This window comes from Protopterus annectens, chromosome 8.part0, assembly GCF_019279795.1.
Source record: "Protopterus annectens isolate FY-2018-M chromosome 8.part0, PAN1.0, whole genome shotgun sequence".
NCBI classification, from domain to species: Eukaryota; Metazoa; Chordata; order Ceratodontiformes; family Protopteridae; genus Protopterus; species Protopterus annectens.
Genome location: NC_056741.1, coordinates 1110651544 through 1110668487, shown reverse-complemented (window position 1 = coordinate 1110668487; position 16944 = coordinate 1110651544). Strand labels below are relative to the sequence as shown.

The window sequence follows — 16944 nt, the reverse complement described above, 5'->3', positions numbered from 1 at the left end:
CTCAGGAGTCGGCCGACCGGCACTTGCGAACTGCTTTTGCTTCAGGCACCTCGCGGGAAGAAAGACTGAAGAAAATGGCGTCAGCTGCATCTTTTATACCCCTGGCTCACTGACGTCAGGGAAGATGCGACAGCAACCGACGCCGGACCTAGACTTTGGAATTCTGGCCGACTGCGGGTAGCCTGCCAGCAGGATAACCCAAGAGTAATGACTGCAACAGGGAAACACGATGAACATCTTTGTGAGTTCTGTGCCTTAAATGTGGTGCGTTCTGCATAATCCGGAGCACTTGGCATCTCGGGTGTGCACATTAACAGGAGTGCTGTAATCTCCCCTCTCTCTCTTACATGTTCTTCTCTCTGTCACTCTGGCCTTTCTCCTTGCTGTGAAATAAGTTTCTGCCTTACCTGAAAGCCTCTTAAAGAGCACTGATTTGTGCAGATTTGGACTGCAGTAGTTTTTAATAGTGTCCTAACAATTTACCCGCACTTACCTGTGGCAGGCTCATAGAAACTGATTGTTTTTGCTGATCTACTGCCTGTGTCATGGTGCAATACAAATTAGGGTATTCATGGAGTATCCCACCTATGGCAAGGAATGCTGCTAAGTCAGTAAGCTATAGCCCCTCCTTCTGGCCTCACAAAGTTATTTACTTTCCTAAGGGCTTGGGCACCATTTTTAAACTGCTCACCTTAGGGTCAGAACTAGGTCCAGCGCTCCTCTACAGTGTGCTCAGCAAGTAAGTTCAGTTATGTTCTTGGTAATTTCACAGTTTGCCCTGAATGTTATTGAATTCTGCACTCAGCTTTGATACTGTGTTATTGTTTGTTACTGTGTGAGTTTGGTCCTGTTATATTCTTATTTACTGGTTAAATCAGACTACAGCAAATTGAATTAGCACTGCTTTGCCGGTTGCTTGTTATTAGTGGCATTCTGCTATTTTTTTGTATTATTTACATTCTTTATTGTCTGTGCATTTAATGAGACTTTGAACTTTTATGTGCATCCATGGTATACTTAGTTAAACTGTTCATTAATTCCACTGGCTAGTTTAAAATTGGTTTAAAGTTTTTCTGTTCATTGGACTAGATGTTGCATTGTTATATATAGTCTTTCTTTATCCTGTATAAATGTTTTCCTGCTTAGCTCTGCTAGATGTATTGAATGTTTTTTTACCCTTTACAACACTTTACACTATACTATATGTCTGCCTAACTACTTAGCTCAAAGCACTACTATTTATGGTTGATATTTTACTCTGTTTAAAAATTTCTGTGTAATGTATACCTGTTTTTCTGCTACTCTAACTGCAAAGTCGTTTTTCTCCTAAGCTTTGCTTTCCTGATGTTCATCGTGTTTCACTGTTGCAGTCATTACAATTGGGTTATCCTGCTGGCAGGCTACTTGCAGTCAGCCTGAATTCCAAAGTCTAGGTCTGGCATCGGTTGCTGTCGCCTCCTCCCTAACGTTAGAGTGCCAGGGGTATAAAAGATGCAGCTGACGCCATTTTCTTCAGTCTTTCTTGCCGCGCGGTGCCCGAAGCAAAAGCAGTTCGCAAGTGCTGGTTGGCCGACTCCTGAGATTTTCGTGTTCGAATTTCAGATCCAAAGTTTTCATTAAAAGCTAAGTACCCCATTGGGGAAACTTTTTCTTGCTCCAGACTGATGTCAGAAAAAGTTAATAATTGTATTTCTTGTGGGAAGCAAATACCTCATAAGGACTTCCATTCTTACTGTATTCCTTGCCTAGGCCGTGATCACGACATTGCTAATTGTCAGTTTTGTGCTAGATTTAACCAACGCAGTATTAAGTGTCGGTACGATTTTGGATTTCACTATTTTGGCAGAAGATTTAATTACACGATGTAGTCGGATAGCCATCTGACTACCGCAATTCAAAAGAAACGCAAAGAAAAAGAAAAGGACAGGCATCCGAGGTCCAAAACTGACGACGAGGCTTCTTCTAAGCCAGTCACCGGTTCACCGGTTCTCAGTGAGGTGCTTTCACAGCCCCTGATGCCCGCTACTTTAGAGCTGCAGGCCGCTTCCGACTCCCACCTGGAGCCGACTAGGCTGCTGGAAACTCAAAGTATTGGAACCTCGGAAACTATTCCCTCAGATGGGTCCGGAGCCGCTGAGCAGGCATCGGCTTCTGAGGGTGTTTTCAGGCCTACACAGTTATATGTTAAAACGACTTCAGCTTCAAAGGCAAAGACTAAAGCACCTCTAAAGACAAAGAAACAAGTACAACAGCCCCATGGACAGGTCTCCATGCCTAAAAAACAGATCCTGAAAATGGCCGAAGACCTAATTACTTTGATCAGGGGTTCTCATTCCCCTCCTGATAAGAGGCCTAGGCAAGAGACAGAATATGGATCTTCAGATCAGATTTCCATTTCTTCTGATTCCTCTTCTGATCAGGAATACTCTCTTCCTCCCTATGAGGATTCTGATGCTGAAGAATCTATCCCTTCAGCCTCTCCTTCTGAGGATTATTCTTTTGGGGAAACTCTGTATACCATGAGGGAGCATTTCCACTGGGACAGCCAAGATTATTCAGAATCTAAGAAAAGGCTCAGAGACTTCCTTTTACTACCTTAGCACAGGCCCCTTGCTATTCCATCTGTGTTAGACATTGTAGATGATGTATTTTCAGAGTCCAGTCTGACTCCTGACTCTTTACCTCCAGCTCCTGTTAAGCCAGACAGGTACTACAGGGTTCCTGATTCACATAAATGTCTTTTTAAAAACCCTGCTGCTGACCCAGAAACTATCTCTCAGGGTCCCAAAGGGGTCAAGGCTTCCACTGTAAAAAACCCTACCCCCTCTGACAGGGATTCTAGGGCACTGGACAGATGGAGAAAAAATATTTACACCTCTGCTACCTTGGCTATAAGGGCTTTAAATTGTCAGTTTCATATGCTTAAATATCAGCAATATATGATGTCACTGCTTAAACAGAAAATGTTGATAAATTCTAAATGTGCAGAAAACAAAGAAATGCAGGATTTATTGCATGCAGCTGAACAAGTGGGAAAGCATACTTTGCAAAGGGGTATTTGATTCTCTGGAGGCCTCCTGCAGGGCCGCTGTTACGGGTTCTGTCATTAGGAGGCATGCTTGGTTAAAGAAACAGAATCTGCCTGATCATATTAAAGCAAAATTATTAGATGCTCCATTACAGCATGATACCTTGTTTGGTGTTAAAGCAGAAGAGGTGTTGAAGAAAATGGAGGACAAAGCTAAATTTATGCAAACAGTCAATTATTTCTTACAGGTACAGCCTCCAAGATTTAGCAGGCACTAGCCTACAAAAAAATGGTCCTTTCCAGTGTCAGACATGCCACAAAGAGGCAGATACAGACGCCCTAGAGGCAGATCCCAGCCCCAAGGCTCATACAGGTCTAAACAATGGGGTACTTCTACCTCCAAAAGTGGAGAAGACAAATCACAGCCATACAGGAAACAGTCCCAATGACTTCCCCCTGCCTGCGCCAAACACTTATCTTCTGGCAGCACCTTTAGGGGAAAAACTAGCACTTTTTTCTCAAAATTGGCACATAATAACCCAGGACAAATGGGTCTTGGATATAGTGTCACAAGGCTACAGGTTTCACTTTCACACCCTGCCAAGGGCGAACGGTTTGCCAGACCTGCCAAAAAATCAATGGGCAGAGGCACAAAAGCAAGTGTCATCCCTCATGGACATGAGGGCCATTCAGCAAGTACCACAGCAAGAGCAGGGACAAGGATTTTACTCAAGACTGTTCTTGGTGCCCAGAAAGGACAAAGCCTGGAGACCAATACTGGACCTATCTATTCTAAACACATATCTGAATATTCCAAGATTCAAAATGTTGACTCTGCAGCAGCTTCTGCCCATGCTGGGCAAGAAGGCTTGGCTTGTGACTTTAGACCTAAAAGAGGCATATCTGCATGTCCCAATCAGACAATCATGCAGAAGATATCTCAGATTCATAGCTGGCTCAATGCACTACCAATTCTCTGCACTGACCTTTGGCTTATCTACTATGCCCAGGGTCTTCACAAAATGCCTGGCTCCAGTAATTGCATTTTGCAGACAAAGAGGAATAAAAATATATCCTTACTTGGACGACTGCCTTATTCAAGCAGAGAACAAAGACATTCGACTACAGTGTCTGGTGTTTGTAAAAAGATTACTAACATGCCTAGGGCACACAGTAAACAAAAAGAAATCAAAACTAGTACCCTTATATTCCTGGGTGCAAGCTTAAATACAACTGCACAGATGGCTTATCTCACACCAGACAAACAAAGGCAACTGACTACTTTTTTCAAAATGTTGGCAACGAAGACACAGTTATTTGCAAGAAAAATTCTGCAGGCTTTGGGCTTCATGGCATCCTGCATTCTGTTAATTCCATATGCAAGACTGCATATGAGGAAACTTCAGTGGTATCTAAAAAGTGTTTGGACTCAATGTGCCCTGAATACATTTTCCTGCCATATGGGTCCCCCAGGCATAATCTGATGCATCCGTTGTCAGTGTCTGTCTGGCTGTGGGTAAACTGAATGGCAGACCCTTGTTTTGGTGACAGGCTTCTGCCCACCATCGAAACTCCTGTTGTAGGCAGGGAATGAGTGCAATTACTGTCTCCAGGCTGTGGCAATGCTGAGTCCACACACTTTTCAGATACCATTGTAGTTTCCTCATATGCAGTCTGGCATATGAAATTAGTAGAATGCAGGATGCCATGAAACCCAAAACCTGCAGGATTTTCCTTGCAGATAAGTGGGTTTTTGTTGCCAATTTCTTCTAGTAAGTAGTCAGTTGTTTTTGCTTGTCTGGCGTGAGATAAGCCATCTGGGCAGTTGTATTTAAGCTTGCACCCAGGAATATTATCTCTTGAGAGGGCACTAGTTTTGATTTCTTTTTGTTTACTGTGTACCCTAGGCCAATTAGTAATCTTTTTACAAACGCCAGATGCTTTAGTAGAATGTCTTTGTTCTCTGCTTGAATAAAGCAGTCGTCCAAGTAAGGATATATCTGAATTCCTCTGTCTGCAAAATGCAATTACTGGTGCCAGGCATTTTGTGAAGACCCTGTGCGCAGTAGATAAGCCAAAGGGCAGTGCAGAGAATTGGTAGTGCATTGAGCCAGCTATGAATCTGAAGTATCTTCCGCAAGATTGTCTGATTGGGGCATGCAGGTATGCCTCTTTTAGGTCCAAAGTTACAAGCCAAGCCCTCTTTCCCAGCATGGGCAGTAGCTGCTGAAGAGTCAACATCTTGAATTTTGGAACTTCCAGAAACGTATTTAGTATAGACAGGTCCAGAATTGGTCTCCAGGTTTTGTCCTTCCTGGGTACTAGGAAAGTCTGAGTAAAATCTTTGCCCTGCTCTTGTTGTGGTACTTGCTGAATGGCCTTCATGTCCATGAGGGCTGTAATTTGTTTTTGTGCCTCTGCCCATTGATTGTGTGGCAGGTCTGGCATGCCCTTTGACCTTGGTAGAGTGTGAAAATGGAACCTGTAGCCTTGGGACACTATGTTCAGAACTCATTTGTCTTGGGTAACCATTTGCCAATTTGATGAAAAAAGTGCTAGTTTTCCCCCTGAGGGGGCTGTCAAAAGAAAACTGCTTGGAACTGGTAGAGGAAAGTCACTGGGACTGTTTCCTGTAAGGCTGTGTTTTGTCTTCTCCGCTTTTGGTGGTAGGAGCACCCCATTGTTTAGGCCTGTATGAGCCTTGGGGTTGAGATCTGCCTCTGGGATGCCTGTATCTGCCTCTTTGTGGTCTGTCTGAGACTGGAAAGGACCAATTTTTAGAAGGCCAGTTCCTGCTAAACCTGGGTGGCTGTACCTGTAAAAAATCCTTGACTGTCTGCATGGATTTTGCTTTATCCTCCATTTTTTTCAACACTTCTTCTGCTTTAGTACCAAACAAAGTATCATGCTGTAATGGTGCATCTAATAATTTTACTTTAACATGATCAGGCAGATTTTGTTCCTTTAACTAAGCATGCCTTCTAATAACAGAACTTGTAACAGCGGCCCTGCAAGAGGCCTCCAGTGAATCATAACCACATTGCAAAGTATGCTTTCCCACTTGTTCAGTTGCAAGCAATAAATCCTGCAATTCCTTGTTCTCTGAACATTCAGTATTTGTCAACATTTTCTGTTTAAGTACTGACATTAAATATTGCTGATATTTAAGCATATGAAATTGGCAATTTAAAGCCCTTACAGCCAGGGTGGCAGAAGTGTATACTTTTTTCCCCCATCTGTCTAGAGCCCTAGAATCCCTATCAGAGGGGACAGGGTTTTTTGCAGTGGAAGCCTTAACCCCCTTGGGACCCTGAGATATAGTTTCTGGGTCAGCAGTGGGGTTTTTATATAGGAATTTATGAGAATCCGGGACCCTGTAGTATCTGTCTGGCTTAGCAGGTGCAGGGGGTAAAGAGTCAGGGGACAGTCCGGACTCTGAAAATACATCATCTACAATGTCTAGAACAGGTGGAATAGCAAGGGGTCTATGCTGAGGAAGAAGCAGGAAGTCTCTGAGCCTTTTCTTAGACTGAGAATAGTCTTGGCTCTCCCAGTGGAAATGCTCCCTCATAGTATGCAGTGTTTCCCCAAAAGAATAGTCCTCAGGAGGAGAGGTTGAAGGAATAGATTCTTCAGCGTCAGAATCCTCATAGGGAAGCATGGAGTAATCCTGTTCAGAAGAGGAATCAGAGGAAACAGATACCTGATCAGAAGAATCATACTCTGTCTCTTGCCTAGGCCTCTTATCAGGAGGGGGATGGGAGCCCCTGATCAAAGTAATTAGGTCTTCGGCCACTTTGAGCATCTGTTTTTTAGGCATGGAAGTCTGAATGGGAGAATGCTGTACTTGTTTCTTTGTCTTTAAAGCTGTTTTAGTCTTTGTCTTTGAAGCTGAGGATGGCTTAACATGTAGTTGTGTAGGTCTGAAGACACCCTCAGAAGCCGATGCCTGCTCAGCAGCTCTGGACCCATCTGAGGGATTGATTTCTGAGTGTCCAATACCTTGAGTTTCCAGAGGCCCAGTTGGCTCCATGTGGGAGTCGATAGCGGCCTGTGGCTCTGTGGTAGCGGGCGCCAGGGGCTGCGAAAGCACCTCACTGAGAACCGGCGAACTGGCGACTGGCCTAGAAGAGGCTTCGTCGTCAGTTTTAGACCTCGGATGCCTGTCCTTTTCTTTTTCTTTGCGTTTCTTTTGAATTGTGGTAGTCGGATGGCTATCCGACGACATTGTGTAATTAAATCTTCTGCCAAAATAGTGAAATGCAAAATCGTACCGACGCTTAATAGTGCATTGGTTAAATCTAACACAAAACTGACAATTAGCAATGTCGTGATCAGGGCCTAGGCAAGGAATACAGTAAGAATGGAAGTCCTTATGAGGTATTTGCTTCCCACAAGAAATACAATTATTAACGTTTTCTGACATCGGTCTGGAGCAAGAAAAAAGTTTCCCCAATGGGGAACTTAGCTTTAATGAAGACTTCGGTTCTGAAATTCAGATTTGAAAATCTCAGGAGTCGGCCGACCGGCACTTGCGAACTGCTTTTGCTTCGGGCACCGTGCAGGAAGAAAGACTGAAGAAAATGGCGTCGGCTGCATCTTTTATACCCCTAGCACAATGACGTCAGGGAAGATGCGACAGCAACCGACGCCGGACCTAGACTTTGGAATTCTGGCCGACTGCGGGTAGCCTGCCAAAGCACTATCACTTACCACTCTACTCTAAATCCAGGGCAGGCTTTGCCACTGCAGTTCTGCAGGGCCTTATAGCCGCTCCTAATCCTATTTAGCTCCAGCCTCCCAACCTTAGCTTTGGGATTCAACCCAATTGTAATGACTGCAACAGTGAAACACGATGAACACAGTACAGTTGTGTACTTACCATAAATGTAGATGTTTGAATGTATTCACTGTTGCAGTCCAGGTTACCCTCCCACCATCCCCCTTATCTTTGCTGGAAGTTATCTGTACTTCTCTATTCTATACAACCTATGTGGTGTATTTGCTTGTAGATGAAGGAAAAATTTACCTTGGTGCATGCATGCTTTATTGACATATTTTTAGCCTACCCTTTTGGGGGCACCTGACATCTGGGGCAAGAAAAACTGAAGAAAATGGCGTCAGCTGCATCTTTTATACCCTGGCGCTCTGACGTCAGGGAGGAGGCGACAGCAACCGAAGCCAGACCTAGACTTTGGAATTCAGGCCGACTGCAGGTAGCCTGCCAGCAGGATAACGCAATTGTAATGACGGCAACAGTGAATACACTCGAACATCTACATTTATGGTAAGTATACAACTGTACTTTAAAACTCTTTTCTCCTTACCCCCTCCTTTAGCCCATGACTTTTATTCTCTTTCTTTTCTTTACAGTTTTAAGCTCCCTCCATATTGAGACTTTATTTTCCTGCACCAGTGACCCTCACTAATGTTTGGGAACGCAAACCATCTATAACAACCTATAACAGTAAAAAAGAAGAGATTAAAGTGTAAGTCCTAACACATGTTGTTTCCGATATCTCCCTTTGCATTCAGTCTCTGTGGTGTTCACACTAACAGCAGTGGTGTAATCCTCACTCCCAACTCTCTCTTATATGTTCTTCCCTCTCTCTTGCTGGGCTTTCTTCTTGCTGTGAAATAAGTTCCTGCCTCACCTGAAAGCCTCTTAAAGAGCATTGCTTTGAGCAGATTCAATCCGCAATAGTTTTTTATACTGTCCTAACACTTTGCCCATACTTACCTGTGGCAGGCTCATAGAAACTGATTGTTTTTGCTGATTTACTGCCTGCATCATGGTGCAACCCGCTCCGTTCTCCCCCACTACCCTCGATTCTGCTCCCTACTCTACTCCCATTCCCACCCACCCCTTCATACACCAGATTTTTACTCTATCCCTCTTTTTCTCCTCCCCCACAATTAACCAGTCACCACATAACTTCACATCAGACTTCCAAACCCCTCCCCATCACACCCAACTTGCCTCACACTACTACCAACCTCTTTCTCCTCCCTGTTTTCCCCATTACATACTTCCTTCTTAATACCAGATAACCCTGTCAATCATGATGTGCAGCCTACTACTAACATCAGTACTACTACTCCTTACCTCCTTAACATCTTATCACACCAACCGTAATTACAAAAAAACTCATACCAATTATATCTCAGTCCACAGACAAACACTTCATCAATCTCTCTTATACTATCTCTCCCTCACTACTTAATTTCTCTTACAATCATTTCATCACAAACTCCTGCAACTATTCCCCTCCCTCTCTCCTAAACTCAAACTGAAACATTACATTTACACCTTCTTTTCTCACACGCCCACACTCCTTCTGGCAATACTCTTACAAGCCAGTGACATACACCCTAACCCAGGATCCACAACACTGCCAAATTCCCTCAGCACCCCTTCACCCAAAACCCTAACTTTTCTATCCATTAATATACAAAGCCTGTCTAATAAGGATACCAAACCACATGCACGGATCTCGCACTATACCCTCCATATATTAGCACTGTCAGAAACCCGGCTAAAACCGCATATCAGTAATATTCATATTCTGCCCCAGGGTGTAATATCTATCATCAAGACAGAGTCACAAAAAAAGGTAGAGGAGTGGCAGTTCTTTACTCTGAATACCTGAACCTTTCCCATCTCCCCACTACCCCTCCTAACTTCCACCCAGCTGAAATACTACTACTAAACTGTCAGATAAGCAATCAGAAAAAAAATTGCTATTGCTGCAATCTATATCCCACCAGGCAAAAACATTCCTATTATCGAAAATATACTTTCCTGGATCTCTCAAAATATACCATATGAAACTGTAATACTTGGAGACTTAAATATAGACTGTAAAACCCTACATACTAAAGCTCCTGCCCAGAGTATTAATTTATTCAGATTTACACAACTAATTAATACCCCACTCGTCTAAACAAGCACTCTAACACAGGTTCTACACTTGTCTGGATTCTAACCACTGACCATCACCTCTACTATAACCCAAGCAAACTCCCAGATGCATTAAGTGACCACTTACTCATCTGCATCCAAAGATATTCACCCCAACTCAACAAACCTCATCTCTTTAAGTACTGCCATAAACTCTCTGCCTTTGATCCTTCCACTTTTAATGACAAACTTACATCCATCAACTGGTATAGCCTGCACATACTTCCTCTTAATGATGCAGTACAAGAATTCAACAGTGTATTCCTAAACATCCTTAATAATCTAGCAAATTACAATAAAAGCCAATTATGCCCTCTGGCTTACAAAAGATACTTGCACCCTTATGCACCAGAGACTCCACCTGGAAAACATGGAAAAAATCCAAATCCCCTACTGACCATCAATTGTTCAAAGAACTTAGGAATCAGACCAAAAGACAAATATATAATTACAAGAAAAAGTTGTACTCTAAAGCTCAATCCACCCATCAGTCCAACCCCAAAAACGTCTGGACAAACATCAACGCTATCCTTCATCCTAGAAAACCTCAAACCCCAAGCCCTTATCCCAACATCTCCACACAAAACACTGCCTCACTCCTTAACCAGTTCTTTATTGACACCATCAGCAAACTAACTTACACCAATCAAAGTGCCCACACCATTCATTCTTTCGCCACATCCTGAAGAAAAGGAAGCACTCTTCTCTCTCAAACCTATCTCATTAAGTCTCTACTCCAAAAGCTTAAACCTTGTTCTCCTTCTGCTGACAATCTACTGCTGCTCTTTCTTAAGCCAGCAGACAAATTTATTGCCTACCTAGCCTCTATACTCATAAAAAGATTCATTAAGGAAGCCACTGTACCCGATATCTGGAAATCTTTCTTTATAATACCCCTTCAAAAATGAGGCAACTCCACTGATCCCTCCAACTGCAGACCCATTGCTATCCTCCCCCATCTAACATCCTAGAAAAATGTATACATTCCCAAATGCTCAAATTTCTCATCCATAATAATGTCCTCACTCCAACTCAACATGGCTTTTGGCCTAACCATAGCACCTCTACAGCCCTTCTATCTTTCACTCACACTATTGCTGAAGCAAGAGATAATAACAAAATGGTCTCAAGTCTATTCTTAGGCCTATCAAAAGCCTTCGGCATGGTATCCCACTCCATACTCCTAGCCAAACTTGCCAGCCTACATCTATCTCCCACCACCCTCAAATGGTTCTCCAGCTGTCTAGCAAACAGACAACAGTCAGTCAGGTGGCAGTCTTCCTGCTCTACTTTTCTACCCATTTATACTGGGACCCCTTCTTTTTAATATCTTTACCAATGACCTCTATACCGCAACTTCTCATTCTACCCTTATACAATATGCTGACAACTCCACACTTATCACTACCTCTGACACACTTTCACAACTTCAGTCACCTACACAAGAATCCTTCCTTTCTGTTGAAAATTGGCTAACTAATAATCAACTCATTTTGAATATGAAAAAGACTAAACTCCTCTTTCTTCTTAAATCAAGTAACCATCTCAAACAATCTTTCACAATTTCTTCCTCTAACAAAACCATGATTACAGCAGAACACCACACAAAATTACCTGGAATGACAATAGTAGATCAAATAAAATTTGATCTACACATACTGCAGTCCTTCAAAAAAACAAACTAAAACTAGGTGTCTTGTATCGGAACAAGAAATACCTAACTACTGACTTTCGACCCTTCTTGGCCCAAGCTTATTTACTTTCAACCCTTCTCTATGTAGCTCCAGTTCTTACAAATCTCCAATCCTTTCTCCTTACCAAACTTGAATAGACTTACAACAAAATTGCTAAATTCGCAACTAACCTACCTAATTCCTCTCACCATTGTATTGCTCTAAAAAAACTTCACTGGATGGAACTTCCCCACCATCTTAAACTCTCACAACTCCAACTAACTTGCTGTCTACTTAACAAACCCACTGCCTGTCTCTCCCTCTCCAATATTGTGACTTACTATACCCCTCTATGCCTACTACGAAGTACCGATAAACTCCTTCTACAAACATACAAATGCAACAAAACAATCTGCAAAATTTTATATAAATCATCTGTGTCTCATTTCTGGAACAATCTCCCTTTCACCTTATGTAGCATCCCAAACATAAACAGCTTCAAAAAGGATTAAGAAGTTCCCTCTTTAAGTCATGGATATGCCCCTGTCAGTACCCTACTTAACTTGATCTACTGCTCTCTTTACACCCTCTTGTAGATTATGCCTTAACCATATGACACCTCTTATATAACAAAAAATAAAAATCAGATGATGGTATACTCTCAATAATTTCTGCCTAGCTCATAAGAATCTTTCTCCTGTAATATTTGTTACAAGTCCTCTACATATATACTATAAATAGCATACCAACTTTACTAAGTGTCTTAACATACCTGTTACTTGTTACTTTCTCTGTTTTTCAATTTACTCAACTCTGTGATTATTGTATAACTATTATTAATAGTACTCTACTTGGTGAAAATTGTATAATTATATAAATTGTTCATTTGCTGGGGCTTTTCCCCTGGGGTCTCCGCTGAAAATGGGCCTCTGCTCAGCTGGACCAACATGGTTAACAAATGTGAAATAAATAAATAAAATAAATAAATATTATCTTCCTCCTGTGCCCAAATGGTCAGTTTAGTCAAGTTCTTTTGAAGGCAGGCCCTATCTGTAACATATGCACTCAGTTTACCCATTTTCAAGTCATCTGCATACAGACCGTAGAACACATCAGATAAAAAAATTATTAATGCCCCTACAATTAGCAACCATCAGAGATGCATTAAATGTTGCTATCTGTGAACTGTTAAATTTTTTGACCTGGCAAAAATCCTTCCTCGTGTTTGTAAAATATTGCAAAACATTTGCTGCAAAAATTCTCTTTCGTGATCTTGACAAGTGCACGCCATCCTGTCTAAGCACATTTGCCCCAAATTAGCCTTCAATGCTCTACACATTTCCATTTTTTTAATGTTACATTTTTCCATGTAGGTAATTACCCCCATAAATCTTTTTATTCATGGTGACTTGACTCTCCTTTCTATGTATTATTTGTGAAAAATAAATAAGTTCTAACACCTGTACAAGCTATGCTATCTAAGAGGGCTGTAATTTCCCTACTTACTACGGAGGATAAAACCTATTAACTAGTAGAACTTATGCCAGTATTAGTAAAACTCAAATGTAAGCTGTGACAGGTAGCATTTCTGGTGTTTTGAGCATAAGTGTCTTTTAGAGTTAATTTCTCATCCACTGCTGCCTTGGGAAGCACATTGGGTGAAGCGGAAAGGAATTGATCTGAACTCCTATGGTAGTATATTACATTGCTGTGGTATTTGAAAACAAATAAGAAACAGTTCACTATCCTATTAGACTATATGAAATATGTTTAGTTATGTTGATACTTTAGAAAAAGAAACTTAAGTCACACTTTAAATGATGAAGTGCTGCTTAAGAAAAAAATCAAAATGCATTATTATACAAAAACACTGGGGCTATTTCATAATTTCCATAAATTCAAAGAAAATAATTCAAAGAAAAAATGCTCACCTTCTCATAATAATCCTGTTCATCCATATCATTACCTCATTTCCTCTTATCTCTTCTGAGCAGACCTCCAGGGTATCTAGCCTGTAGTCAGGGATCCTGTTTCTCCTCCACTCCCCATAGTTCTTTTTTCTTCAAAACAGGTTTATTGTTTTAACATATAAGAGAAATATCATAACAATTTTATACAAGTAATTAAAAATAGGTATTATTATAATATTCAACAAAACAACTAAAGTATTTACAAAGACATCCACTACAATCAGATCAATTAATTAAACTAAAATACTGTGCTATTGAAATTAGAATTTTTTTAACAAATTTTGTAAATTATCCCATACAATATAATAAGATGTTTTTCTATTTGTTCTTGTTCTAATTGTGTTTATTTCCATATGGCACACTATATTCATAACATTTTTAAATTCATTGAACGAAGGAGGTGTATCTGAAATCCAATTTCTGGTTATTATTTTCCTAGCCACTGCTAGAATAGACCATAACAAGGGAAGCTTAACCTTTTTAACACTTTGAGGTACAGGTGTGTTGAATAATATAAGAGATTTAGAAATAATGAAATTATCTGTAAAAAGAGCCTGCAAAAATTCATTAATTAACTTCCAGTATTCTTTCAATTTTATACAGTCATAAAACATATGAGCCCAGTCAGCATTAATTTCTACATTACATCTCTTACATAAATTATCTTTATTATTTATTTTATTCATCATCAAATGTGTATAAAAAGATCTATGTAAAAATTTCCATGTATAAAGTCTCCAGACAATGGAAGACGTAGTTCTATAAGCAGATTCCAATATATATTGTTTATCTTGTTGATTTGGTGGGTCCCCATTAATAGAAGTGAAATAATTCCAGTATGAATCTACATTGTAAAATGTTTCTTGTCTGATAATTTTATGTATGTATGAAAGTTTACCTTTATCAGAAACTTTATGTTGTAAATTTAATATCAAGTAATCAATCAGTGTTGGAATAGATTCTTTAACTGTTATAGACATTAGATCTATTTTATTAATGAGATGTTGTCTAAAGGTCTGAACCTCTAACCAGCAAGTTTCTCTTAGATCAAATTCTTGTTTTAAGAAATCTAGATTTTTAACTTTATTATCAGATATCAACTGATACCAGTATTTTAGATCATTATCTATAGCTAAATGAGTTCCTTCAGAAGTAGATGACAAAAGCATACCTGAGTATACATTATAGGGAATATAATAAAATTCCATTCCCTATACTTAGGGTGCATGAATATATAGCTAATAATAATGTTCAATGGGTAACAAACAATATGTTTAGGTGTAATAGGTGAAGTACAAAATTCCTTTAGTAACCATAACATGGAGTTATTTACAATCATATTTTTATGTGTTAAGGAGATTTTCATGAAGTGCATACTAATTAGCTCCCAATAATCTTTCCATTCTTCAACATATGACTGATCTATTAATAAAGTAATAACTTTTACAATAGAAGAGATAGTATATAAATTAAAGTCTGGAAAAGAAATATGAGACCAGCTATTAGTATGTTTCTTTAATGCAATCCTAGGTCTATTAGGTGCCCATAGGAAATTTAACATTAGTGTATTCAGTTTCTTGATAATTATTTTTGTAGGTGGAAGTATTATTGATTGTATTAAGTATAAAATCTTGGGGAATATTATCATTTTAATAATTGTAAGTCTCTCCTCCAAAACATATTATTCCAGGATATTAAGAAAACAGGTATTATAATTATTATATATAATAGATTTAATATCTTTAGATAGTATTATACCTAAATAAGTTATCTGACCTGAATTGGGTACATATTTAGTAAAATCACTAATGAGAATATTTTTCGTGTATATATAGGTAGTATTTTAGTTTTTCTTCATTGAATATTAAACCAGAAATACTTTTAAAATTCATCATTTTATCAAATAGAGACTGCATAGAAGAATTAGATCCTGCTGATGTAATTAGAACATCATCTGCAAAAGTTGAATTTTGGATGTTATATTTTCATCTATTTCAAAACCCTCTATGTCAGTACTGTTTCTGATCAAATTAGCCCAAGGCTCCATTACTAAAGTGAATAATAGTGGAGAAAGTGGACAACCTTGTTTTGTACTTTTAAAATGGGTATTTTTGTGAAACATATGTTCCTACCTTAATATAAGCCAAAGTTCCTTTGTATAAATGCTCAATTAGATTTACAAATGCATCTGAGAAGTTTGTGCACTTCAGTAAGGTAAACAGATAGTCCCAACTTACTGAATCAAATGCTGAACTTATATCAAGACTAATGAGTGTTAAATCTTTCTTTTTCCTATTTGCAAAATCAATTAATGTTAAAGTTCTTCTTATATTATCAAAAGTATTTCTATTTACAATGAAGCCTGTCTGATCTATATCTATAATGCCGGGGATGATTGTCTTCAATCTATCAGCAAAAATACTCATAAACATTTTATAATCAACATTAAGTAATGAGATGGGCCGATATTAATTACATCTAGTTGGATCTTTATTAGGTTTTAAAATTGGCGAAATAAATGTATATTGCCAAGATGGGGGGGGGGGGTTATTAACTCAGTTTGGGCCAAAATAAAAACCTTATGTATTAATGAATATGTACTTTTAGAAAGGATTTTATATATCTCTGATATAATACCATAATTACCCGGTGCTTTGTTTGATTTAAGCTTATTTGTGTAATAACCTCTGTATATGAAATACTCTTGTCCAATAGTTTAATCTGTTGTTTATTAAGCTTTTTATTCATGTTTGTGGTTATAAACTCCTTTATTTTATCTTTAGGTTCCATGTTAATGTTATTATGGTTAATTTTGTGAAAGTGATTTCTAAATTCATCTAGTATTTCTGGTATACTAGAAACATTCTTCTTTTCCTTAGAAAGATTTCTTTGATATGATTTTGTTTATTCAACCTTTTGTTTTATTTGTAAGTCTATGTAAGTATTTGGGGCTTATTGAATAAGACAAAACTTGTATTTCTAAAGTTATTTTAACTTTATGAGTTAAAATTTCTTTGTATTTCTCATTTAGTTTGTTTATTTCTTCAATAACATTCTTGTCCATAATATTTTCTTTATTATTATGTTTATAAGAGTCTAATTTACTTTGAATATCTAACAATTCCTTATCCCAAGATTTCCTTTTATTATTATACCATCTGATACTTTGTCCATATAGATATGATTTTAAGGCATCCCAAACATAAACAATGGAGACTTCAGGAGTATTATTTATGTCTAAAAAATGTTTTACATCTGAAAGTATATATTCTTTATAGTCTTTTAGTTGAGTTAAGTATGCTGGTATCCTTT

The 16944-nt window shown here is 39.0% G+C and overlaps 1 protein-coding gene across 1 annotated transcript in view; it reads left to right on the top strand.

Moving 5' to 3' along the window:
- Window positions 1-229: 229 nt before the first annotated feature.
- The window catches only part of LOC122808411 (pro-interleukin-16-like), an 81227-nt gene continuing 64512 nt past the window's right edge, over window positions 230-16944 (top strand). The window contains exon 1 of the mRNA XM_044079373.1: window positions 230-241. Coding sequence (XP_043935308.1) covers window positions 230-241 — 12 coding nt within the window. The remainder of the gene's footprint in view (window positions 242-16944) is intronic.